We start from the raw sequence: 25636 nt of genomic DNA, 5'->3' as shown, positions 1-25636 counted from the left end.
TGCACCATTACCAGCTTTGATAACACTTTAATGATCAATACTTATAATCAATGGACCGATCTGCATAAGGAATGCTTTTACTCTTCGTACTTTAAGTATATTTTGATTCTTTTACTTTTGTACTTTTACTTGAGTAACATTTTGAATGCAGGCCTTTTACTTATAACATAGTATTCCTCCACTCTGGTAATAACTGCATAAGCCTATAAACCAACCTGGTCTTTTTGGGGGGTTGCCTATAAATCTGAATGTGTGGTGTTTCTTTCTTATCTTTTGAGCCATATAAAAATAGCTATTGCCAAAAATGATGAACAGTATAAGAGAAAGGAATTAGACATGTCTTACTAGGCCTACTCCCTTAATACTTAACACTGTTAGTATTTCCCCTCATCAGCCACACCAGCACAAAAAAAGTCTATGAAACCTCATTAAAAACCGAATAGTGACTTCATTGGGGAAAATCAAGCTGCTCTTTTTCAAAATGAGCAGTTAAGTGTATTTGTCCTGAAAATCCAACACAGGGCATACATGGCCCACATATGCAGGAGTGCTCAGCTATAGCAGCAGTAATACATACACATATAAATAATACAAATTGATGTTTAGAAGTCATAATGTGATCTTTCCTTTGAACTTGTTTTCTTGTTTGCCTATCATCTGCTGAAATTTGCAATAACAACTATATATAATTGCTTACATTTCAACATGTGTCTAGAGACTAACTTGTCTTTTTTCATTTACCAAGTTTAATTTTGAATATTGCCCTGTTACAGTGTCATAATGAATCACCGCCTTGCCACTCTTTCCAGTCTACTCCCTGTCAGTGAGGTGCCATAAAGAGAAGGCATAAATATAACAGATATATTGGGAAGTTAAGCTAAAGTCAGACTTCCCATTTCTTGTGGCTTCGGTGCTGTCATATATCACTGGCTGCCTCTTTCAGTAGAGAAACAGACCCTGACACAGAACAGGAAATAAGAGTTGGTTAGCAGAGACGAGAAGCAGTTTCAGCTCCAGCTCTTCAGATACAAAACTGTTCTGAAGATTGTTTGAGGGACATTTTTGGAAACAAAATCAGGCAAGTAGAACATGTATTATTGTCCTCAGCTGAAGCGTGTGGGTATGAGTGCAGAATGTGATTTATGTTGCTGCTGAGCCTTGAAAGTGTAGTCAAATAATTTGAGTTGCACTGACTTACCCTTTTTTGTTGTTGAATGATACTCAAATTCCAACATGATATTATAAGTTAAATCTAACTTGCATGATCCATAGATCTTTTTAAAGTCATTTTTAAGTATATATAATTGCATGTTATACTGCAATGAGCATTTGATCTTTTATGTTTTGAATACGTTAACTCCCATTTGCTCCACATAACAATGTGATTATTTGGCAACAACACAGACACAGTTGTATTTCTCTGCATATGAAGCAGCTGCTGATGACCTCCTGTTGTTTCTTTGTATTCAGTTTGCTTTAGGAGTTGATAAGAAACACTGAGATTGCCACATGACGCCGCACTGAAGCCGTGCTGAGCTCGGTGCAGGCTTCCTGTTTTGTGGTTTAGCAGTTTTCAGTCTGCTGCTTTAGTGGTGAGTATGTTTTAGTTGTTTTGCAGCTATTGGAAACAACTTCCTGTGCACAGAATAATTAAAGGCTTTAAAAGATTCTCTATTGTTGCCAATACAGCATTTTGTTCATAATCTTACCTCCAAACGGTGTTGACCTTTCATGCAGTCAGCATTTTTATTTCCATGTCAAGCACTGGATGGGGCCTAACAGGTCAGTGCCTCAGTTTGGAGTGACTGTGAACATTTATGGTTTTGAAGTCAATAAAACAGTACAAACAGTTAATAAAAGACAATAAAAGAAAAGCAACAATGATTACAGAGAGACAATCTAACAATAAACTAATGCAAATGACCAAAAACAAACACAAAAAGCCTTGATATTTTATACATGCCCTCTTTCCCGCTTTTTCCATACCTTTGGGATAACTAAAATTCTCTCTTTTAAAAAGTCTACAAGAGATTAAAACGTCTAAAGAGACAACCAACACAACTACAATAGGATGGTAAATGATCACCAACAAATGCAAATGACCCAAAAGTGGTGTGATTGACAACAAAGAGACACAAAATGGCCACAAAATAAAGTTAAAATAAAAACAAAGAGTTGTGAAACGACTACAAAAAGAAGCAAAACAACTACAATGAGATGCCAACAAATACACCATTTAAAAAAAAAAGAGTTACCAAACCACCGCACGGAGACCTGAGATTACAATAGATCCCAAAACGAGATACGAAACGACTGCAAATAGACAAAAGATTCAAGATGCAAGGCTTTATTGTCATGTGCACAGTACACTCTAAAAACAAATACCTTGGCTCAACAAAGAAAATCAACGCAACAGTTTGCATCAATGTTTATTGAGTTAAGACAACTTCTAATGAAATTGTCTCAAAGCAACAAAGTTATTTGAGTTAGGGGAGAAGGCTTTTCCTCTACAATCAGAGGTTTTTTGAAGTTGATTACTAAAAAAATTAAGTTGTTCCGACTAGTTTTACCACATGATTTAAAAGGAATTTTAAGTTGTATATACTTAATTACCCTCATTCGGGATACTAGTTTTTAAGTTGATTACTCCAAAAATTAAGTTGCTCCAACTTGTTTTACCGTATGATTTCAAAGGAATTTTAAGTTGTATGTACTTAATTACCATCATTGTGAACACACGTTTTTAAGTTGACAACCATTTATAAATAGAGTTGCTCCAAATATATTGTATTCAATAGTTTTTTTTCTTAGCTTTTTCTTTAAAGAAAGAAATGTATTGATTCCACAACAAAAATATTAGTCAATTCACTTTTTATTTTCAACTGCAGTTGTTTATTTCAACACATGATGTTTCAACCAGGAGAGAATTAATTTAGTTTGAACATTTATTGACACATGCCATATGATAAGGTGCATGAACACCTGAAATCACAGCTGACTGCAGGAGAGAGGAGAACCATTTTATAGTTTGGCTGCAGCACGTTGATTGGCTGCTGGAGAATGAGGTGAAATGTAATAGGTTAAAGAGAACGCCTGTGATGAGCTGATTATATGCAGCTGCGGAGTGAATGTATATACACCCAGTCTTCCTGAAAGAACTTGCGCTGAGCTTCATTTAAATCTTGAAAAAAAAGATAAATAACATAAATTTAAATTGCCCAACAAATAATAAATAAACACATTAGCCATATTACCATGGGAAATGGGCACACAGCAAATAAATGCTGCCATCACAACGAAGTTAGAGGCCTTTGCATATTTAAAACCAGTACCAAATATGTAAAATCTGTAAAGTTTTTGTAAAACTACAGTAACAAACTCTCAATGGCCACCAATCTGCAGATCACACACATCAATTTTACAAAAGATGTAACAAAGATGTTTACACTGCCGACAGTCATTGTTTCAAACAGTATGAACACATTTAACGCATGCTTGCTCATTCATTGTTTCCCTCGACCACGCTGGTTGCCATCGTATGGTTAGATCCTGGGGTGGACTGGTCACTGATGAAGGCGATATTCATGTCCTTTTGAAGCACATTGAATAATAGGTTAGCGCATAAGAGATAATGAATTAGGTAACATACTTTTTAAACTGTCACTCTTAGCAAATTCAGAGCCATTATTACCAGCTGCTAAAGCAACGCTGATATTGTTTTCGCCTATTGAGTCTGCATGTGTGTGTCATCATGGCAATGTGGTCCTGAAGACACACACAGGTGCTTTTGAGTACTTTGCCTAGTGTTTAAATGCATGTGGACAGATTTTGTCAATCACAACCGTGCAAGTTTTAGTGTACCTTCTCATCTTTTTGCAATATTTGAACTGGTTAATTGAAGAGCAGAAGCCACTTTTCAAATGTTACACAATCCTTTGCATGCCATTGCTGTCAATACCTATCCATGCTGAACGTTGCTAAGATATTATTGATTGGGGTGTGGCCAAAAGTGCAATATGCTTCAAAATGTAACTGACAGAGAGCAGTGCTTTTGTCCTGTGTTTTTACACTGTGCCCATGGATTTTATTTTATTTCAAGATTTTTAATTACGTTGCTAAACTCCTTGAAAAGGTCCTCTTCCTTTTCTCCAAGGCACACGACAAGGCAGCGGATGGCTATAGTTCTCTGCGTACTTCAATTGTATTGTGCTATTTTTGAAAAAGGAAAAAAAGAGAAATTACCTAAATTAATATATTCTGAATGGGTGACTGCCAACAACTTGCATTTCAATGACAACTCTAAATAACGATCCTACCTCAAGAAGCATGTCCTTGATCTGCTTCACCAAGATTTATTTTTAATAAAAAGCGATATCACAATAGTAACCAAAGTATTTTTACTCTCACACAACTACTTTACTTTACTCCTCTACTACTTTGTACCCTCTCACACAACTATTAACAGTTCAAAGGCTGCTAATTTTGGTCAAACAGCAATTTGCCTATACAGTGCAACTACAAGGCTATCTACTGTATTTGAATGACAAAAGATGACACTCACCTTAAAATGTCCTTTGTATATTTCTATTTGTCTTAACTGTCGGAACTTGTCCAGGCATGTTAAGTGGGAGTGGACTTGAAATCCTTAACTCAAGGTGTAGAACAATGAAGTTATCAAGCTAATTGCATTACTTACTACAACTTGAATTTTGTTTTAAGTCAATTAACGCAGAAATCAGAGTTTAAATTACACACAATATTAAGTTGATGGAATTACCAACATTATTACGTCAACACAACTTATAAATTAATTTTTGCAACTTAAAATGTTTATCTAAATCAATTAACTCACATTTTTATCTTGCAACCGTGCATTTAATTAAGTGGAGGTGAAAGGTCGCCTGAATTCGTTTTTAGAGTGAGCTATATATGGCAAAGTTACAGGCTCCTCCAACAGTGCAACATGAATATATATAGGACACCAAACAAATGAAACAGATAAAATAGTGCAAGAGAATGTTTTGAGATGTGCAAGTAAATACAAATAAAATAGAAATAGTGCAAGAAGAGTTTATATACAAGTAAATGGAATGTGATATATAGATACATAATTTGCAAGATGCAAACAGATGACCTACATCAGTCATTTATAATCTGGTGATCTTGCAGTAGTGCATTTTGTTCTCACAGGCCCTCATTATCAAAAGTGAAAGAGGTCACGTGTTTATTTAGGTGGAAGTGATTGACAATGAACTTCCCATTTCCTCTATTCACAGCTCCAAGATGTCCACGCTCCATCCCGAGTGACACGTAGGAGCACCAGAGCATGGAGCTGGTGTCAGTGCAGCAAGACTTCGAGTACACAGCGAAAGACGGGCGCCTTGTGTCCATCAAACCTAACGAAAGTTACATCCTGGTCTCCAGAACTAATGAGCACTGGTGGCACGTACGCAAAGACCTGCACACCCGACCCTTTTATGTCCCTGCCCAGTATGTGAAGGAGCTCCCAACAATTACTGAACACTCTTCTGATAAGATGGATTCACCTGTGACCAAGCCACTGGAAATGGACGATATAAGACGACGTAAAGGGACCACAGTGATTCGTGTTTGTGATCTGGATGCTCCAAGAGAGACATACCGCTTCTCCACGTTTGGATTATGTGAGAAAATACAAGATGTGAAGCCCTGTGAGACTCTGGAAGGACCAATCAGCAGCAGTTTTGCACACAGAGAGGATGGCATTCAGACGCAGGATTCAACAGACGGCTTATCTTCTACCCCTGCACCCCTGAATACTGACATCCTGGAACTGTATGCACAACATCATCATGTGCCAAAGGTCAAAGCTGTACCCAAAGAGCCACTGCTGGAGGGTGAAGTCATACAGCAACAGACTTGTTTGCAAGATGAGGATATGGACTTCCCTTCACCCCCTAAGTCGCCCCTGTATGACACCATACCCAAGCTAAACATCCCAGAATTTGACACTTTTTCTGAGCTGCCTGGCCCCATTGACTCAGATGACACATTCGTGTTTGAGGAGCAACATTTGAATCTCACTGAAGAAGCAACCTCCTGTCCAAATGAAGCTCCCACTGAGCAGGTGAGCTTTCCATTGTCTTCACATTTTATTGTTCTTATTTATAACTTTGAATTAGTGTTTAAATCAAATTGTGTCACTGTGGTGTTACAGCCAGAAGAGGGCGCAGTTTCATCATTTGTAAACCGCTACATTCTCTATACAGTACAGGGCTTTTTATTATTATTTTACAACATTAAATAAAAAAAGACTTGACTTTTTTTAACAGGGCTCATCTGTAAAATGCCCTTTTATGTCAAAGTGAAAACAGAACTTGATCTAAATGAAGTATTTCATGAGACAAACCTTACCCATCCCAGGTGCAGCCAGTTTACTTTAGGAGTCACAGTATAATTTATAGTATCATACCTAAGATTGTCATCGTCATAACTACACTGTAGCTATGTACGTATGACAAATAAAAGCCTTGAACATGGAGATCAGTGTCAAGAGGTTCCAATTAATTGTAATATAAATACATTTGGCCTGTGTAATAGGATAGCAAATTGGGTAAACATACACAACATAGTATTTCCCCTTCATGATCTTTTGACTTATCTTTGTTGTTTTTATAAAACAGACTTTCTCACTTCCCATGTACTTGTGGTGACGTGTGGCAACTGATTCTTTTGAAGGGGTTGTTTGACAAAAAAAGGCCTCATAAGGGCATGATTTTATAGTCCACACATTTATCTTCATGGTCAATCCTGGCGCCTACATTACCCACAATGCATCCCATAGTTGGATGTGTTTGTGTGTGCTCAGGTTATATGATAATATTGGGGCAAATGTAACCTTAGGCAGACGTGGGGAGGACCACAGAGGCCTCCCATCTTTAAAACCCAACACCATTAGATTTTTTGAAATATTTAGATGTTGTTGTTTTCAAATCCAACAAATGCAATTGACACAGTCTTGCACAGCTTCCTCAGTAGCAACACAACGATTATAATACAACTTATTATAAACCAGAGGTGGGAAGTCATTTTATTCAAGTTGTATGTAAGTACAATTTTGAGATACTTGTACTTCACTACGGTAAATTGTGTACTTTTACTCCACTACATTTATTTTGTACATTTAGTTATTTTACAGATTTTTATATATATATATATACTTAAATCAGACTTTAGTTATACCTGGAGTAAATTCACAAGATACCCTGCAGTATAAAAAGTCATTAAATGCACATTTACCAGCTTTGATAAACACATTAATACATCAATATAATTAAAATCAAAACATATATATTATTCTGAAATGGACCAACCTTCATAATGAGTACTTTTACTTTTGGTACATATTTTGATGCTGATACTTTTCTACATTTAATTGGGTAACATTGTTAATGCATGACTTCTACTTTTAACCGAGTATTCCTACACTCTAGTTCTTCTACTTTTACTAAAGTACAAGATCTGAGTACTTGTCCCTCCACCTCTGTTAATTAGTTAACAGTTGAATTGATAATACAAAATGATTAGTCTGTTAAAGCACTTTTCAAACACTTTTTAACATACTTTAATGTGTTTAATCTCCTTTAACTACAGTACTTTATTAATATCCAATCACTAATGAGCACTGATTAGTTTAGACTTTACATCGGAACCACTTGTTGAATTTGACACAGTGAAGGTACAGACTTGTAATAGCCGTGTTGGTAGAGTTCACAGTATCTGTGCCAGCTCATCTGCATATGAATGGCTAGCCTTCCCCTTCATGCCATTTCAATGGGCGAGGAAGAGGAGTCCCCTGAATACCCCCAGTTAGAGCAGCTGAGGCAGGGTCTTAGTCGTGGTCAGTTCCTGTTCGCTGTGGAAGCACTTTACCCCGGGTGTGTATAGTTTTTAATCATTGAATGTGTTGAATTGTTGTTCAGGGACGTCTAGTGTGTGCATTTCACTTTAATACAATGCTGTGTACAGTCAGTGATGTCATTGGAGAACAGGTTACAAACAGGTAGTGTCAGCTGGGTGGCTTCCGAGTAAAAGGAAAGGGTTAATCTGAAAGCTGCGTACAGCCACTCCCAAAACCCCCAGCTGCTACCTGGTTTCCCCAGCGCCGGGGCCGATCCTGGGAATAATTCTGATCACACGCGACGTGGAGGAACCATGAAACATTTTCGCGTATTTACTTCGTTTTAGCATGATTCACTGTTGGAAGGAGATCACTAAAGAAGCGGGGCAAAGTTTTGTTTCAGGTAAGTTGTTGTTGTTTGCACCTGTTGCAAGGTTACGGAGTTTGCGAAGGAGATTTGATACGACTTTCCGCTGGGACAGTTTGTTTAGAGGGACTTTTACGCATCACATTGATCAAATTCTGAATTTTAAACTCGATAAAGTTTGTGTTTCTCCTCATGGGAAGTATGAATGAGCCACTGCAGACGTGCCAGAAGTGCATTGATTCTCCCCCCACAATGAAGGGGCCATCTCCATGGTGATAGGAGGGGGTCTGGCCTGACTCCCAACGAGCAGGGCTTTGGAGCTTTCAGTGCCAGTTGGCGTATTTGTAATGTGCAGAACTTGCAATTAGCCCTAAATGTAGGTCACTTAATATCCAGGGAATGTGGGCTGTTCTTTGGTCTCTGATGGGATGTTAAGTTTGGGAGCACATCCGGTTGGGATTGGGAATCCAAAGTTTGGTTATAGTTCATTTACAGCTTGAAGAAAGGTGTACTATACTTTCAATTTGGTGTGTCATATCGTTCATTAGTCATCGTGGTTTGGTCTAAAAATGTCAGATTATTGTGGAAGTATTCAGTGTTTCCCACTTCCTCAAATATCATTTTTTCCACAACACATTATAATATACATTTTTTTGTGTTTAAAGAAAAACACCCATATTAATTGAATAGTTGCATCTTTGCTTGAGTTCATATTAAAGCATTTTGTTGTTATGTGGAGCCTTTACATTATGTTTCAGCCTAAATGGTACCATTGATTCTTTGCAAGAACCTCTATTAAGCTCCATACTGAATATTGAACACAGCATGTCCAAGAAGTCTTTATCAATTAATGTTTGAATGAATGGCAGAAGGGGTCAAATGTCGCATTGAACTTTAGCAACTACTGTTGAAGAAAATAATGGAATATAAAATTCTTCTGCTTTGCATAAAGAAACATTTTTCCTTTTTTTTGCACGAGCCAAATCCACAGCTATACAGGTTACATAAAACAAATCAAATCACATTTGGACCAACACAAATGAAGCACATTTAAAGAAGAATTAGGTGCTTGAAGGTAACGACATAAACACGTTTAAATAAATTGGAATTAGAAGTTTTGCGCTGGTTTTTTCTTTATTTATTTCACAGTGTCCTCTGTTTTTCTGTTTCCTCCCTGAGGCCAGTAACTGAAAGTGGTGATTTAGGGGGTGGCTGTCGTTGTGTTATATTGTGCCACTTAAGTGCTGGTCTGCTTTGCCATGGTGACAGGACAGTGGGGTTTGTCTGCAGCCTGTAAATGTGCTTCCCAGTTTAACCACTCTGAAAAGCTTTGTCTTTCTGTTAGGTGCTCAAACCAAGACACAAGTGACTCTTTGTTTTTGTTCTGTTGTGCACAATAAGTGTGATAGTTTGGCTTTTAAAACTGAACAGCTGAGGCCGATCTTCCATATCCTGAGACAGACTATAAATCCAGAGAAAAGTGTGTGAGACAAGTTGAATGCCAAGAAACTGCTCCAACAGGTAGTGTGAGTGTCTCTTCAGACCTCTCTGTACCTGTATGCTTGACAGTACACATGTGTCCATCAAGTGTGTGAAATAACAGGTGCATGTCGCTTTCACCTCACAGACAAGCCTTCCATTTTTACCATTCTTTGGTCATATTACTAGAAACAGCGATGCGTTTTGAATATTAACCCGAGGGCCTGCGAGAATGAGGTTTATTCTGTCTAGGGTTGAGCTTTCCTAGGTGTATTAGCAGTATGTGTCTGCCTCCATCTGAACTGTACGTTCTGTATGCATCACTGCACCTTATATAAATGTGACAGCAGAGAGCTTGTTTCCTTGTGCTGTACCATCATTCAAGTTGAGGTAAGCATAAAGATCTCTTATAATAATCTTTTCACAGCCCTCAAAGACTCTTACATCCATTTGTAAGAAACATATTCTATTGGTTGCATTATAAAGAAGATTTTTAATTTATTTCTAAAGTTGGGACTTAGGTAGCCAGATTTGACACGTCTTTGCTCATTTAAAAAAGGCAAGTAACATAATAACACTTGGTTTCGACAGATTGCTGGGTATTTACTTTTCAGAGAAAACAACACTTGGCTTTGTGACTCAGACTAATGGACGTACACGAGAGGCCCAAACTGGGGCTAAGGCGGACTTAAGAGTATGTTTTTATAAACAATATGATTATGGGTACAGCATTGTAAAGCAGTGATCACAACCAACATAAATAGCAAGGGATATTATGCATTTCTTCTTTCATCTGCCTGACATCTGACACTCTCTCAGATAAGTTGTCATATTGATCTACAAAGCGGTGTAAAGATACAGTCTTTGTCAAGAGTTGCATGAGTCAGGCACAGGTTATGTCCTCTCATTGCTATTTATAACATGTTTTTGTAGCTGAAGTCGTAATGACGCGCTTAATTACTCCGATCCCATCCTTCAGCGCGTCCCTACCTTGAATAAAATGGTGCCTGACTGCAGTTATTAACAGTACAGAAGTTTCCCAGATCCAAAACAAAGCTTAAGTCCTGAATACTTCTGTTTTTGGATTGTTTGCATGTTGCACCTGTAACCAAATGTCAAGTTTGCCCCTTTGCAAAATAATTTCCACTTGCATCAGAGAGCATTGCAACAGCTGGTACTTAGACGTTTCCCCTCCTACACAGAAAACACTTCACCTACAGAGAAAGAGTGGGAAAAATCTGTCAGGAACAACAATATCAGCGGGTTTCGCATATCGGCATGCAGACCTGGCCTGAAGTTCAACGATAAGAACGTGATAAGCTTAAGAATTCCACAATGGACATTTCTTGTGTTATCCTGGATTCTGGGCCATTAGGAGTGTGATGTAAGAGGAGGTGGAGCCAGATTGATTCAATAGCTCGACTGTGTGCTCTGTGGCGTGATTTGAGCCCCAATTTTGGACTCCATTGTCTGATTGGATGAGCGCTAATGTGGTTAAGTAATGAGGCAGATTGCTGCTCCATGCATTGCTGAGGGCTGAGAATTCAGTTTTGCGCTTAAGTATTGAAATCATACTCGAAGAACACTATTTAACGCCTAGGCGCATGTGAAGATACCTTTCAGTCTGTTTGCTAAATACAAACAGCTTTCCATATCAGACAAAACTCTGCAAGATAAGTGAAAGATATTCTAACAAGATTTGTCAAAAAAAGTAGAATCTTATAAATGTACTATATTGGGAAGGCGTATAAGTAGCATCCCACTTTTAAGGAGTTTTTTAACAATGTTAGGTTCAGTTATCCAAGCACTAAAATTGTTTGCATGTCATTTAACGCCCTGCTCCGATTACCTAATCACTTCACATGCATACGTACTGTATGCAGGGTCAGTCATATAAATGGGGTTAATGTTGTGAATTCAAACAAAACTACTGAATTTTGTGTTGGCGACAACACAACTTTGTAAGGTTTCGGAAAAGATCATGGTTTGGGTTAAAATAAGTGCGCTGTTAATTGAATTAAGTTCCGTACGTTAGGAACGTTTTAAAGGTAATCTGTCACATCTTGAAGCATATTTGCAGTTTTGAACATGTGGTAAGCTTCATAAACTAAACTAAAACGGCTTGGTTGTTTTTAGGCAACATTACTTCATGGTTAGGTTTAGGAAAAGATCATTGTTTGGGTATAAATAAGTATGTTTGTTAGAAAAAGCATTCTCCTGGTGAAAGTCTTGTCTCTTTTTCACCCTTTCTGCCATATATTGGCTTTCTCGCTCTTAATGCTACAGCACCGGACTTCTGTTGCCTTTTCTTTGAACATCTAATATTGCAGTGGAAAAAAAATTGGGTAACGGTAAAACGCGAAATAACTTCTTACTAAATTAGTGCCTTTTGTGACACCAGTATAATCATTTTTAATCAACTTTCCTCTCTCCAGGATGTTCCAGGAAGTGGCACAGCAGTGGCACATACTGAAACTTCGAAAGTAATCGGCAAACATGGATGTTGCGGTATAAACACAAGGGCTACCAACATGCTTCAAACCTAATTTGAGTTTAACCCTAGCCCCAAAAACAGCCACAAAATGCACCGACTGCTGTCTGCCCCCTGTTGAAGGAAGTAATGGTGGAAACAGTTGGCCTTGAACCCAGACTTCCTGTTTCATGCCTCGTGGACTTTAACAACACAATGTTTCATAAGAATATCCTGTCGAAAAAATATCTTGCGTATTATTGTGGGAAATTATTACTTCCCTTTTTTCACCATTAGTATCTGCTTGACCTACTGTACTAGAGGATCAAATAATGAACCCTTTAAAGCACAGGGCTCGAGCTTAAGGACCTCCCATCGTCCCGGGGCCGAAAAAAATAGTGTCAGGGAGGATAAAAAATAATTTTGGGACGAATTTGGGACGAGAGTTAAAATAAAAATACCCTGCTAACTCTACTACAAACGGCGATGAAAATGAAATCGACTGCACGTTGTGTGTAGCACACAATTATTAAACCTCCTTGTCAACATAAACACACAAAACATTTAGCAACCCGCGAAACACACACACACTCACACACACAGAGACAGACACACACACACACACACACACACACACACACACACACACACACACACACACACACACACACACACACACACACACACACACACACACACACGTAAACTGTGTCCATGTGCTGTCAGCCAGCCGCACAGCTGGCTGTGCCCGCGAATTCCTGGCCCGCAAATTCGCGGGTCTATCTACAGTAGGCTATACTGAGTGTGTGTATTTCGCGGGTTGAGTGATGTAAAATGACAATGGTATCCCGTGGAGGAATTCTGAAATGTTTTACCTTTACATCACAAAAACGCACAGCAGAACCAGACCCTGGAGCGCCGGCCTCTTTATTTACTTACTCCACTTCATCCCCTATGGGTAATAAGGCTGAGATGAGAACCCTCCATCGTATTTAGTCCTTAGCAATATGCTGCGCCTCTCCCCATGTATGGATGGGTACCAAGCCCCGGTATTAAACGGGCTCCGCCCGGGCCGGAATTATTAAAGACAGTGGTAACGTTAAGCTCCGACGTTATCTGACTTTTTATCGGTACTGGAGACATTTAAAAAATATATGTCATATGTAGTATTGCTACATAAACATTATATCGCAGTTTTAGTTTATCCAACTCCGTTTCTAATATGCAATAAGACTACAACATACGTCTATGATGTATTTTCGAGCTTTCCAATCCAGACGAGATCTCTCTCTCCCGTCTGTGTGCGAGGGGGCGGGGCAGTTTGTAAAGGTCTCCTGACTGTGTTACAGACTGTCCTCCTGGTTAGTGGTTACTCTGGGTTCTGTCTTCAGGACAGAGTGTTGGATTTTTTTTGTTAATTGGATGGGACTTGATTTGATTCAATATTAGTAATTTTCTCGTTTGTGTGTTTGTTTAAATATATTTGGCCTTTGTCATGTGATTGACTGATTTACTCAAATAAAAAGGTTGATGAATTATCATCTAATGATTTGTATGATGTTTTATTTATGTTAAAGGTCACTTTGAATGATTTTAACTAATGATAAGTAGTAGAAAAACTAATATTTTAAATTCGGGACGGTCCACATTAATTTCGGGACGGCTTAGATTGTATTTCGGGACGGTTCCGGGAGGATGGTGAAAAAAGTTAGTCGAGAGCCCTGAAAGCAGCTGCTGTAGACAAAAGCAAAGTGTTTTTATTGTCTATAACATTTTCCTTTGAGAATAACACTATGGTTACTGGTGTGACCCCTTAAAAAAAACTTGTTTCCATTTAGACATTTATTTTTTTACCATACGAGTACTCAATCAGGAAGTATGTTGACTTGGCCTTTTTCTGTTTACGTTGCTCCTGCAATCAAACCCTATTCTCTATCTTGTCTTCCTAGTCTCATTGCACAACAACACAGACAGTTACCCTTTACCCCCCCTACCCTGTACACAGGAATTCACACATGTGACACGCACGCACGCACGCACGCACGCACGCACGCACGCACGCACGCACGCACACACACACACACACACACACACACACACACACACACACACACACACAATTGTCTCACCCAGTCCTCACACAGCCCCTTCCTGCTGCTATTGTAACAGTTCTCCTTTCTATCTGGGCTGCAACTGTCACATCTGCTGCGAGAGGAAGATGTGAGCGTTCGGGGTGTGCTCATGAATGTGCGTGTATTTCCCATCACAAGTTGATTGATCTTGGTTCTAGCTCGCTTATGATAGATCCATTCGGAGTCCATTTGTATATTTGCATACATGGCTCCTCTAAATAGAACGATATAAAGATGATGGACATGTATTCGAGGGTTTGGTCAAGTCACGGGGGCAAGCGGGGAATGACTCTGCCCGTTCCTCAGGTAGGTGATCACAACAACATAAAATCAGCTTTTATTGCTATATTGTACAACTTTATTCTCTGTGGTCAGCATGTTTTATAACAATTTAGTGTTCTATGACAGTATTGCTTCCTGCTTTGCATAAGCTTAACACCCCTGCACTTGTTTCTTTTCATGAACTGATCTGCTCAACGCTGTTGTTTGCTCATCTATTGTAATTGTTGGTTTACATTTTTATTATGGATGTTAAAGAACAACTTTTGTTCTTCTGTGTTGATATTTTCATCAGCAAATATGCAATACTTCTGAAAGCAGTCGTGAGAAACTGTATCTATTGGTTCAGTTTTGACATTTTCAGGTGTTAAGTTGTGTGATATCACACTGTACACTATGGTGCTCTGTCAAAACACAGTGACAGAACATTTTTAAATGTTTCTCACAAGGATATTTTTCTTTCAAGGTTGTCTGTTTTAAGGTCAGAATAACAAAAAAATGTTCTTCCAGTCTTTGTTGGAGAAAAGGTTGATGGTGTCCACCATTACACCACAAAATTGGGTGTCAAATCAGTTCAGATCCTTAACTTCAGTAAAAATACCAATACAATAGTTTGGAAACTTTAAGTACAAGTCAGAATCCGAACTGAAAATACAGAAATATAATCATCAAATTGTAGAGTATCAAAAGTGAAAGTACTCCTGAGAAATAATGGAGCTATTGAGAGATTGTTTTTTTATAAATATGTGAGCAACATTTTCTTTTTGGTCCTTTCTATAAACCTTCCTTTGAAATAATGAATTGGACGCCGTTTAACAATTTATTTAGTTGTAAACATCCCAGAAGTTAAGTGAAAGAATACTGGGGTCACAAGCCAAAAAAGAAGAAGAACACATGTATGTTATATAATATAATGTATTTGTATATAAGGTCTTCAAAAAAAGATGGTATCTACGGCTTTCAAATAAATGAGGTGGAGTAGCAGAGAACAGATAAAGTAGCATACAATAAAAAAAACACAAGTGAAGTCCAGTACTAAGCCCTACTAGTACATTTTCTTAGAGGAATTGAACAAGCTAGTATTCAGTGGTATTCCCTTCAAAGGGATGACATCTCCCACACACATTAAATCACAGCGTTTGCTGATACTGTATGTATCTGCTTGCAACATTTTTTCTTCCATTGCATAGTATGGGGGGTTATCCAGAGTAGCTATTTCAGAGATCAATGATGCAGCTGTTTCATTCCCTATTTCTGTGTGTGTGGAGTCGGGCTTTGTTGGGTTGAATCAATCTGTTTAGGGGTCAGTTGTCTGGTTGTCCGCATCGACTGCACTGAGGTTAGATTGAGAGTCAGCAAAGTGATAACATTGAATAGACAGATAGAAAACACAGCTGATCATGAAATCCATAACGCTCACTGCTCTCCTCTCTTCATTATTTTATAAAAATGTTTATCCAAGTATCCGGACCTTTAACTAATGGCAAAATACTCAATTCCAAGCAAAAGTCCTGTATTCAAAAGCGTACTCCAAAAACAAGTTCTTTAAAAATAAGAATCGAGTGAATAGTATCATTGCTAACAATGTTTGTTTGAGGAAAATGCGTTTGTTTAGAACGTATTTCAGAATTGTCTCCTTGAAATTGGGAAGTTTACAGAATAAACTGACAAGCAATCTACTGTTTTTCTTAAAATACTCTACAAAGGAGTGTCTGAAACAGGAATACGGTTGGATTTTTAATTAGACATTTATTTAAAAAATGCTTATTCCAAGTGGACTAGCATTCATAAACATGGAGATAATACGACTTTAAGGACTTGCATACCAAAATGACTTGATAAGAAGAAGGAGCACTGAACGATTAATTATATTTCTTTGAGTGGATCACATGTTTTGTTTTGAAAATCCAATATGACAAAGTAACAATTATCTACAGATGTCAAATGAATGAAGGACAGTTTTTGGCAATATCTTCCTGTAGATTGCATGAGTTATCTCACCTTACCTTACTTAGTAATACATCTCTTCTTTATAGCACTGCACATTTAGCAGAGTGATACACAGATGCAGAAACACAGGTCTCAGGCCTTGGTAAATATAGACCATGAGGTCAGCTGAGAGACAAGAAGCAGTTAGTGTTGTCTGAAAGAGTGAAGTGCCACCATGAAGGCGTATGAAAGACTCTGCAGGGCTGTAGATCCCACGAGTCTCACGCTGAGGAAGAATCACCTCATTGGAGCACAGGTGAGGAGAGAAAAACTTAAAGAAAGTTCACATTGTTTTCATCCAGGCAGCGGCATCATTTAAAATTGCACTTTTCATTGCGTCGGAGGACAGAGGCAGCCTTTCATCACATGTCAGATCACTCCTAATTGTCGTTCTTTAAACAAATGTGTTGTGATGATTTGCATGCCATGCAGCCAAGAGCTCTATTTATGATTGTAACGTGACAGGGATGTTCAAACAGCTTGCCTCTAACAGACAGAAAGTGGAAATGCAGTTTGTATCTAATACAAAATAATCTTAGTTATAACTAATAATAGGGCAGGTCGTTGCTTTGCTGCAGGGCAAGACAATGCCTGATGATGGTGGGGAAGTTTAACCTAGTTTTCTACATTGAGTTGGCTCGTGGCCAAAGGCTCTCGTTGCTATGGTTGTTCTTTTTTTTATCTAGCTTTAAAATGGCTTTTTAGACAAAAACACCACTGATGTTAACGTTTTTCTGCTTTGGTTAATACAGACTTAACCTCTGGACATTGTTTTGGCACAATAACTGTTATTCATGTGTGTGGGTGTTTTTGTAAATCGCACTAGAATAGGTTATGATCATTTTTGTGAGGACGACACTGTGGTGGGTGTTTTTTTTCAGCTGTGAGCTACTTCCTGTGCTCTGGTGCTCTTTCTGATGCGGAAGACTGATTTATTAAGAGCTGTAGTGAAGGCTGGTACTTGACACTGCATGACCTCGAAGAATGTTGCAAAATACAAAAACACAACAGGGTAATTTGGAAACATTTTACTTTGAAAAATGCCTACAAAAGCCAGATGTGGATGAAGAAGTACTAAGATATTTTACTTAGGTAAAAAAAACAACAGTCCTGCTTTAAAAATGTTACCTTTTGAAAAGTACCAAAGTAATAGCAACAACTTATTGTATATATACATATATATATATATATATATATATATATATATATATATATATATATATATATATATACAATTCTGCACAACGTATATTTATTTATTGGATAATGCTTATTGATGGATTAATGTGTTCATCACTTTAGTTTTGCAGCTGGGGAGGAGGGTTTTCTTTCTACTATATATAAAATATATATATATATAAAATATATATATATATATATATATATATATATATATATATATATATATATATATATATATATATATATGTTTCTTGGTAGCTTGGGAATTCCACCAATGTAAAAATAAAGCTGTTCTTAATCCGTTAAAATAACTATATTAAACAAATTATTTGTTGATTATTTGTTTGTAATCTGAATCTATGTATATATCAAATCAATGTAGTAGAGTAAAAACCATGCTCTGAATTTCAGTGGAAAGAAGTGTAAAGTGGCAGGAAATGGATACAAATGTGTTCCCACAATAACTTACGTTCTTGTTCTCTGGAAGCACCTGTTAATGTACTTCCCTAAATATAGTTTCTTTGATTTTTCCACAGGTTGAGAATGAAAGTCTCCGGTCAGCGGTATACGTGAATGTATCACAGCTTCGCAACAGCATCTCCGAGTCTCCTCCCTCGGCTCCCTCATCCTACTCTCCTTCCTACCTTGACCCAGAGGGATGGGAGGTGCACGTTGACCAAGAAAGTGGACAGGAGTACTTCTACCACCCCGCTACGGGGCGCACCACCTGGGACAGCCCCTTCCCAGACTCCCCCACAGACCCTGAGCCTCCTTGTTCCCCCTCACCTCCTCAATCTCCCGCCCTTTCTCCGTCCTCCCCACCTGCGTGGACCTCAGACTGGGAGCAGTTAGTGGATGAGAGCAGCGGTCAGCCCTACTTCTACAACGCCATGTCCGGGGAAACGTCCTGGGAGCCCCCCGAGCAGCTGAGCCCGTACCCCCCCGTGATGGAGCCCATGAGTGTGCACAGGTTCCATGAGGACGGACCGGTGAGGACAGCCTTGATGCTCCACTTAGCCGCTCTCTGTCTCCTGTTTTAGCTTCACCCAGGGGAGCGCTGTAAATACTGCCTGCTTTTAATTGAATTAAATCTGCTGCACCTACATAGCACTCATTATCATTACTGAAGCTCACAGAGTCAGACCACAATGTCAAAAACATTAACTTTAAAAATACATTTATCCTCATATTGAAATTCCAAATACACTCAAGGAGATTCAAGAGATGTTTAGAAGTGCTTCACATTAGGTACATGTCAGACTGTATTGAAATATTACATGGTTTACAGTTCTTTTTTTAGTCAGAAGTGACCTCTTTTCTGCCCCTTAATGAATTTCTTGAGCTAGAATGAGAATATATTTGAGGCCATGGAAATGCTGTGACTTAGAGTATTTATCAATGTCATGGAAAAGTTATTGAGCTCTTTATCTAGGTCATAGTGGGAAATAATTTACATGACATTATTCGGTGAGATGTAAATACCTCAACACAAAAAGATTGACTTAGACAAAGAACAGGGTTAGTGTTAAGTCTATTTATTACTGTCATGGCTCAATTCAACAAAGGAATAGTTTGAGGTTTTTTTCAGAACAACATGTATTACCTTTCTGATGAAACTTATTTGAGAAGATCTATACTATGCCACTCTTATGACTGTGTGTTAAATATGAAGCTACAGCGAGCAGTCGATTAGCTTAGCTTAGCTCCATTACTGGAATACATTTAATTTAACATTTTTGAAAGATTATACAAGATACTACTTGGTAAATATTGAACTTGCTGTTAGGTGGATAACTAATATCCAGGGTAGCTGTTTGTCTGCGCTTTGTGCTAAGCTAAGCTAACGGCTGTAGCTTCATATTTAACAGACAAACATGAGTGTTATCCATCTTCTCAAGTAATTCTTGAAAATGAGGCAAATACATTTTGAAAAGTTGAACTATTCCCTTTTTTCTTTACTGAATATCGTGAAAAAGAAAAGTACTTTTTTAGCACCCACAAACTTTTAAAATCAACCCCAAAAAACATAATTTAGTCCCTGGACACAGCTCAGATGCAGGTTTTTTAATGTTTCCCCCATCTTTTCATCCCCAGCCTCCTCTCCCTGATGAGGATTACCCCCTAGAGAATAACCCAGCTGCTGCTCATCCAGAGAGCAGTGAGGACCTCCTAGCCATGGGCCCCCCCACTCTCCCTAAAGAGTACACCCTCAGTCATGCGGGCCGGACCATCATCCCCCGGGCCAACCTGGACCGCAGCCCCCCGAACGGTTGGAACCTCAACGTGCAGCCCAACGGGACCTGGGTGTTCACCAGCGAACACTCCCCAGAGCAGGTAGCTGCAAACACCGACTGATATGAAAGAGGAGGAAGATGGGATTTAAGACAACAAAGGTCCTATATACAGATAGACTTGATTTCAAATTGCAAAACACTTTAAGGGTGTTGGATAAACATAAGCATTTCAGTAAGAGATGTATGAAAGCATCTTTTCAATGTAGGCAAGTTTTGGAGGGGTTACTTTAAAAAAGATTCTGATAAAATTACTAAATACCTTTCAAAAAATGTATTCAACACAAGTATCACACAATTAAATTGATATAACTTAAATACTTTCTGTTACCAGTTGATTGCCTCGTTGCCAAATATGCAAATGAAGACACAAGACAAATTCTGAAATGTCACTATTTGTTTTGTAACTAAAGTGAAAAAGAGGAACAAGCTCAGTACAGTGCAAGTGATGCCGTACAGCTGTAAACATGCTGTCATCTCTCAACTCATTTGGCACTGTACTACCAAAAATGTTCAAATTTTAAGCTTTGCTTATTTCCTATGAAAGTCTTTTCATGCTGGTATGCAGCACATTTTTTAAAATCTTGGTTAACTGGAAATTGTGCAAACCTCTGCTTTACGAAAATGTGCACTCTACAGTGATGTTGTTCCCTTTTCCTGCGAAAACATCTACCACATTAAAGTAGTTTTTTACTATCTTATGAGGCCATTGTACAAGACTTTTGTCCTGAAATTATGTAACTAATTTGCATGAGGGTTTATAGTATTTTATTTCAAAAATGTATTTTAAAATTGCAATCCTAAATGTATCAGTAATCTGATTACTGATTTTACATAAGTTGTTAAAGCGTTAATATGCAATAATAATAGCTATATCTTGTATAGGAGAGAAATGTTAAAATGATGATGAATTACGTAGGGAGATCACTATTCTTTCAAAATGAAGCAATGAAAAAACTTTAAAACCTTTCCTCCTTGTAAAACAACAGTGATTTTAAATGTTTTGTTATGTAACAGTGGGTCAAATCTGTGGATGAACAAGGGCAGACCTACTACTATCTGAGGGACGGCTCCAAGTCTCTGTGGAACCTGCCTGAGGTAAAGATCCTTCACTACACAGGGATCAATGCCAACAAGTGTGTGTACAGTATACGGCAATATATCATTCAGGACACAAAAAGTAGTTTTATATACTGTTTGAAGTATAACAGGTATTTAAATGTGTCATGTCATCCTTCAAATGTTTAATTTTTTTACAATTAAACTATCTAAAACAATTGTTTTGGTCCCTCCAGGTGCCTGTAGGTCATTACAGAATGGAGAACGGAGTTGAAGCAGACAATCCATCAGTCATCAAAAACTGGAGACACACCATGGGACCGGCTCAGATGAGCGCAGCACACGATGATGGGGTACATACATACTTTCACACACACTCAGACCTGCTTATACACGTACAGGCTGCATCACTCATGCAGGGTGTGTCAGTCAGCTCACACAGAAAGCTTCAGTCTGCCACAAGTAGTGAGGGTGAGTCTCCGTTTAACAACTGACACTCCCATGTTTCTAAACCCCCTATTTAGCAAGGCAAATCAACTGCAGTCAACTCGTATTTACAGCAACTGCTCGAGCACAGAACTGCAGAGGGAGAGGGGGAGTGGGACTGGGAAGGGGGTGTGTTATTATAGTAAAATTAAACTAAAACGAAAAATGTTATTTAATTTAAAAAAAAGATAAGAAGGAAATTGCCAGGTAATTTAATTAAAATACACATACATTTATTTAAAAATGTGCTCCTCTAATACATCTCTACAGCAAAAAGTGACAGAATGAATGAACTCTCCTGACATAAAATTGAACAGACTGAAGTTCAATATTATGCCCATTTCTACATAGTTCTTCTGCCATGTGTATTTAATGGTATATGTAGCTAAATACTTTTAATTCATTATAGCTGGCTCCAAAAAAAATAAACGATCATAAAACTTAATGTATAAAACTAAACCTTTCTGAAAAATCTGAAACTAAACTAATAGCAAAAACAATTTAAAAACTACAATTGAATTTAAAAATCAAAACAAAAAATAGAACAAATCTTTAAACTATTTAAATTTCAACTTGAGAGATCATCGAGTATTGAAAGACAAACCAAGAAAAACAGCCCCTGAACAAAGGCACAAGAAGTATATGGACATATTGGTCTTGTGTCTATTTTTATTAATATGAAGAATGGAAGAAGGGACATGGAGGCTTGGACATAAATGCAACCATAAAGACAAGAAAACAAGATTACAATTTAATTAAATAAGCCAATTAAGCAAATGGAAATCACTTTAACGGGTAAAAAGGACACCATTTCTACTGCATTACAGGTTTTTGTCTTATCACAACTTCTGCAAGAGACGTGCACATCCTTGAAAGAAATTAAATCTTATCTGTTGCTTTCTGGTTTTTATTCTAACAAAAATATTTTAATATTGTCCAGAGGTTCATGCCAACTCACAAGAGGAACACGTCCGACTACAGCAGCGACAGCTCCAGCACGGGGAACTCTCCGGAGACGCAGCATGATGTGGGTGAACGTTGTGTCATGTTAATGTACTCATACTTTAACATTCAAATAACTTGAGGCTGAGAATATAGTTAGTTAGCCCTTAAGTTAGCCCTTTGTGCCGCCCTGTGTCTGAATGGTTCTCTGTGTTTCTCTCTTAAGGCTTTTGGGTTTAGACCCTGGAGAAACCCCTATTATCTGACCTCCAGGTGGCTGCGCTATAATGTGGGTTCTTAGTTTAAGCTGAGCTCGACTCATAGATAGCAGCAGCTATCTGATGAGCCACACGTGTAATTTAAGATCCCACAAGCTGCATTGCTGCATCTGAAAAGACATGTTTCAATTTTTGCATCAATTACAATTTTTTGTTTGATTTGGATTTCTGTTGCTGTCATGCATGTTACATCCGAACTAATAAACCAACTGTCTACATTCCCATCTTCATCTACCTCATGGGGTTTTAGGACTTTTGTTCTGTATTCAGGGGTTAAAGTGCCACACAATTTGCTTCAGATTTTTTACTTTTAAATACACCGTGAAAAAGCTAAAATAGCAGCAGGGGAAAAATAAAGTATATATGGTCACATAGTTTCATAACATGTTGCTGAACAACAGTCTTGATAAAACAAAATATATATATATATATTTTACGTACTAACAATTAAGTGGTTTTTTATTCTCCATTAGTGTTTTCATTCAGTAACAGTCCGGGAAAGTCAAATACTTCCACAGTTTTAATTTACTTATTCAAGCCTTTATGGAAAAACCAAGAAATATACTCTAATGTATGAAATTGTAAATCATTTTGAATGCAGGCAACAGCTCTTTGGCCACCAGACATTTGGAACTAGTACGAGCTACTTTAATTGGAAATATGTTGACAACACTGCACGTGAGACGCTGAATTATGTTTTCCGTAGTAACTACGATTGTTCCACCGTCCTGCATTTCCACTAGTACCTGCAAATAACTTACATTGATACTCTTTAGTAAACAGCTACCAAAAAATACATATTTGCCATCCTCTTTACAACCATTTTATGTGCAGTCAAACATTGACTTTATAGCGATAAGTTAAAGCCTCTCTATATACCCCTTTAAAATATTGCATGTGTAACTAAAGCCTGATGTATCTCCTTCCTCTGTGCCATAGAGCTTCATTGTTGTCCAAAACTATTTTTGAAAACACACCACTGAGTCATACTGTTGAACTGGGTGCATGTTCCTTCAGCACCATAAACACAAACACAAAGACACTGTAGTATACTTTTGAGCAATCCCACATACACCACCCTGCTGCTCCAAATAATCACTAGAGCACCAAGTAGTCTCCAACAAATGCACTATTTACTTGTGTTTGGTGGTGTTGACAAAAACCATTCTTTAAAGAGTGAATGAGTTTGAGGCTAAATGTTAAAGACAAGGAGGGGAAGTCAGAAAATACTAAGAAAAGGACTAACACCTTGTTTATCTTTGGTCTATCATTTTGTTAAAGGGGCTGTATTATGCATTTTGGACTTTTACATTTCCTGTAGTCTGTAGTCATTTGCATAGGTTTGTGCCTTCATTGGACTCCTTTGTTTACTTCCGTAATATAGTAACATCACTCCAAAACATTCACACTTCTATTGGCTAGCACTCAAACACATTGTACGTGATATGTGGCTAAGAGGCGGGACAATTCTATGCAGTTGACCAATCACAACAGAGGCGGCCAGCTAACCAATCAATCAAAGCCTCTTGAGGTGCTGCAGCACAGGCAGTATGAGAAAAATAAAGACCTTTTTTAACTTTAAAGCATGGAAACATGTCACAGTAGAGGCACAAATATAGTAACATTGAAGTATTGTTAAATAATCTTACAATTATGTGAATGTTGTAAATCCCCTCTGCGACACTACACATAGTTGGATGATAGAATCTGTGACTTTTTTCAGGATATTTAACATAAGGATTTCATCATTTGCATGGATTGTAATACAACTATGAATGTGACTGCTGTCTGCATGCATAGCTTTATAGTGTTCAATATTGTGACTTAAAACGCTTGTCCTTCATATCATCACATAACTTGACTGCCCGTACAAGGCCTACACCTACAGTATAAAGAGTTAAAATGTTTTATTCAGGTGCAGAACTTGGAGAAAGCCGGTATCCTCAACAAAACAAAAGTGTGTGACAATGGCAAGAAAGTTAGGTAAGCTAACACCTCACTGAGAGGAGAGTCTCACGCTTCAGTATTTGATTTTGGGTGTGTTTGGAATCATGTGTCATCTTCCCGTAAAGGTCTTTGTTGCTTTCCCTGTGTAAGTGACAGGTTTTCTTCCATTTTCAGGAAGAACTGGGCTCAGACATGGACAGTTCTCCACGGAGGAGTGCTGACGTTCCACAAAGATCCAAAGTCTGCAACTATAGGGACTTCGGTATGATTTACGCGCATACGTTTTATTCAAATTAAAGGATTTTCATATTGTTATTCGAGGAAAGTGCTCTTCATTAACAAGAAACTCTGACAAGCTGTATTCCTTCAAATATTGGACTTCTGGGAGGTTCAAGATCAAATGAAACACTGACTTTTCTTATTAAATTGCATTAAGCTTTTTTTGATGTAGTCTGCACATTGGCATCATGTCAACGTCTCATCTACATCTAATAAAGCAAATGAAACAGAGTGATGCAGGCTGATGTGTACTTTATGAGGAATGACGGCACAGACAAGCCCTCGGGTCGGTGACTGACAGGGATAGTCACAGCTTTTGTTTCCTGGAATGCAGCAGTGTCAGTTTCATAAACAGCTGTATTTTCTTTTCTTTACCTCCGCACAGATTAAAACCAATCAGATCGTTCCAGAGATCACGGTGGACCTGCGAGGAGCTACCATTGGCTGGGCCCCAAAGGATAAATCCAGCAAGAAGAATGTTTTAGAGGTGTTTGTTTGTTGTGATGGAACATAATGCAATGTGTGTAGCTGTTAGCATGTTAGCATTAAGAACTGAGCCCATACTGTGTTCCTGCTT

At 38.1% G+C, this 25636-nt stretch overlaps 1 protein-coding gene across 4 annotated transcripts in view; it reads left to right on the top strand.

Moving 5' to 3' along the window:
• Positions 1 to 940: 940 nt before the first annotated feature.
• LOC307024184 (rho GTPase-activating protein 27-like) overlaps positions 941 to 25636 on the top strand; it is a 29233-nt gene continuing 4537 nt past the window's right edge. Inside the window, exons 1-12 of one of the 4 annotated variants that reach the window (XM_079658097.1) lie at positions 941 to 1078; positions 1471 to 1592; positions 5277 to 6106; positions 18314 to 18766; positions 19872 to 20111; positions 21086 to 21166; positions 21364 to 21480; positions 22554 to 22640; positions 22782 to 22844; positions 24755 to 24816; positions 24955 to 25042; positions 25445 to 25546. In XM_079658097.1, the coding sequence (XP_079514223.1) occupies positions 5327 to 6106; positions 18314 to 18766; positions 19872 to 20111; positions 21086 to 21166; positions 21364 to 21480; positions 22554 to 22640; positions 22782 to 22844; positions 24755 to 24816; positions 24955 to 25042; positions 25445 to 25546 (2073 nt within the window). In that variant the 5' untranslated portion in view covers positions 941 to 1078; positions 1471 to 1592; positions 5277 to 5326. Of the gene's footprint in view, positions 1079 to 1470; positions 1593 to 5276; positions 6107 to 18313; positions 18767 to 19871; positions 20112 to 21085; positions 21167 to 21363; positions 21481 to 22553; positions 22641 to 22781; positions 22845 to 24748; positions 24817 to 24954; positions 25043 to 25444; positions 25547 to 25636 lie in introns of all 4 variants that reach the window. The other 3 variants (XM_079658096.1, XM_079658099.1, XM_079658098.1) reach the window with 3 other exon arrangements.

The sequence above is a fragment of the Notothenia rossii genome, assembly GCF_949606895.1.
Source record: "Notothenia rossii genome assembly, chromosome: 11".
Taxonomy (NCBI): domain Eukaryota; kingdom Metazoa; phylum Chordata; class Actinopteri; order Perciformes; family Nototheniidae; genus Notothenia; species Notothenia rossii.
The sequence above is the reverse complement of the archived record's forward strand: the minus strand, read 5'-3'. Positions and strand labels throughout refer to the sequence as shown.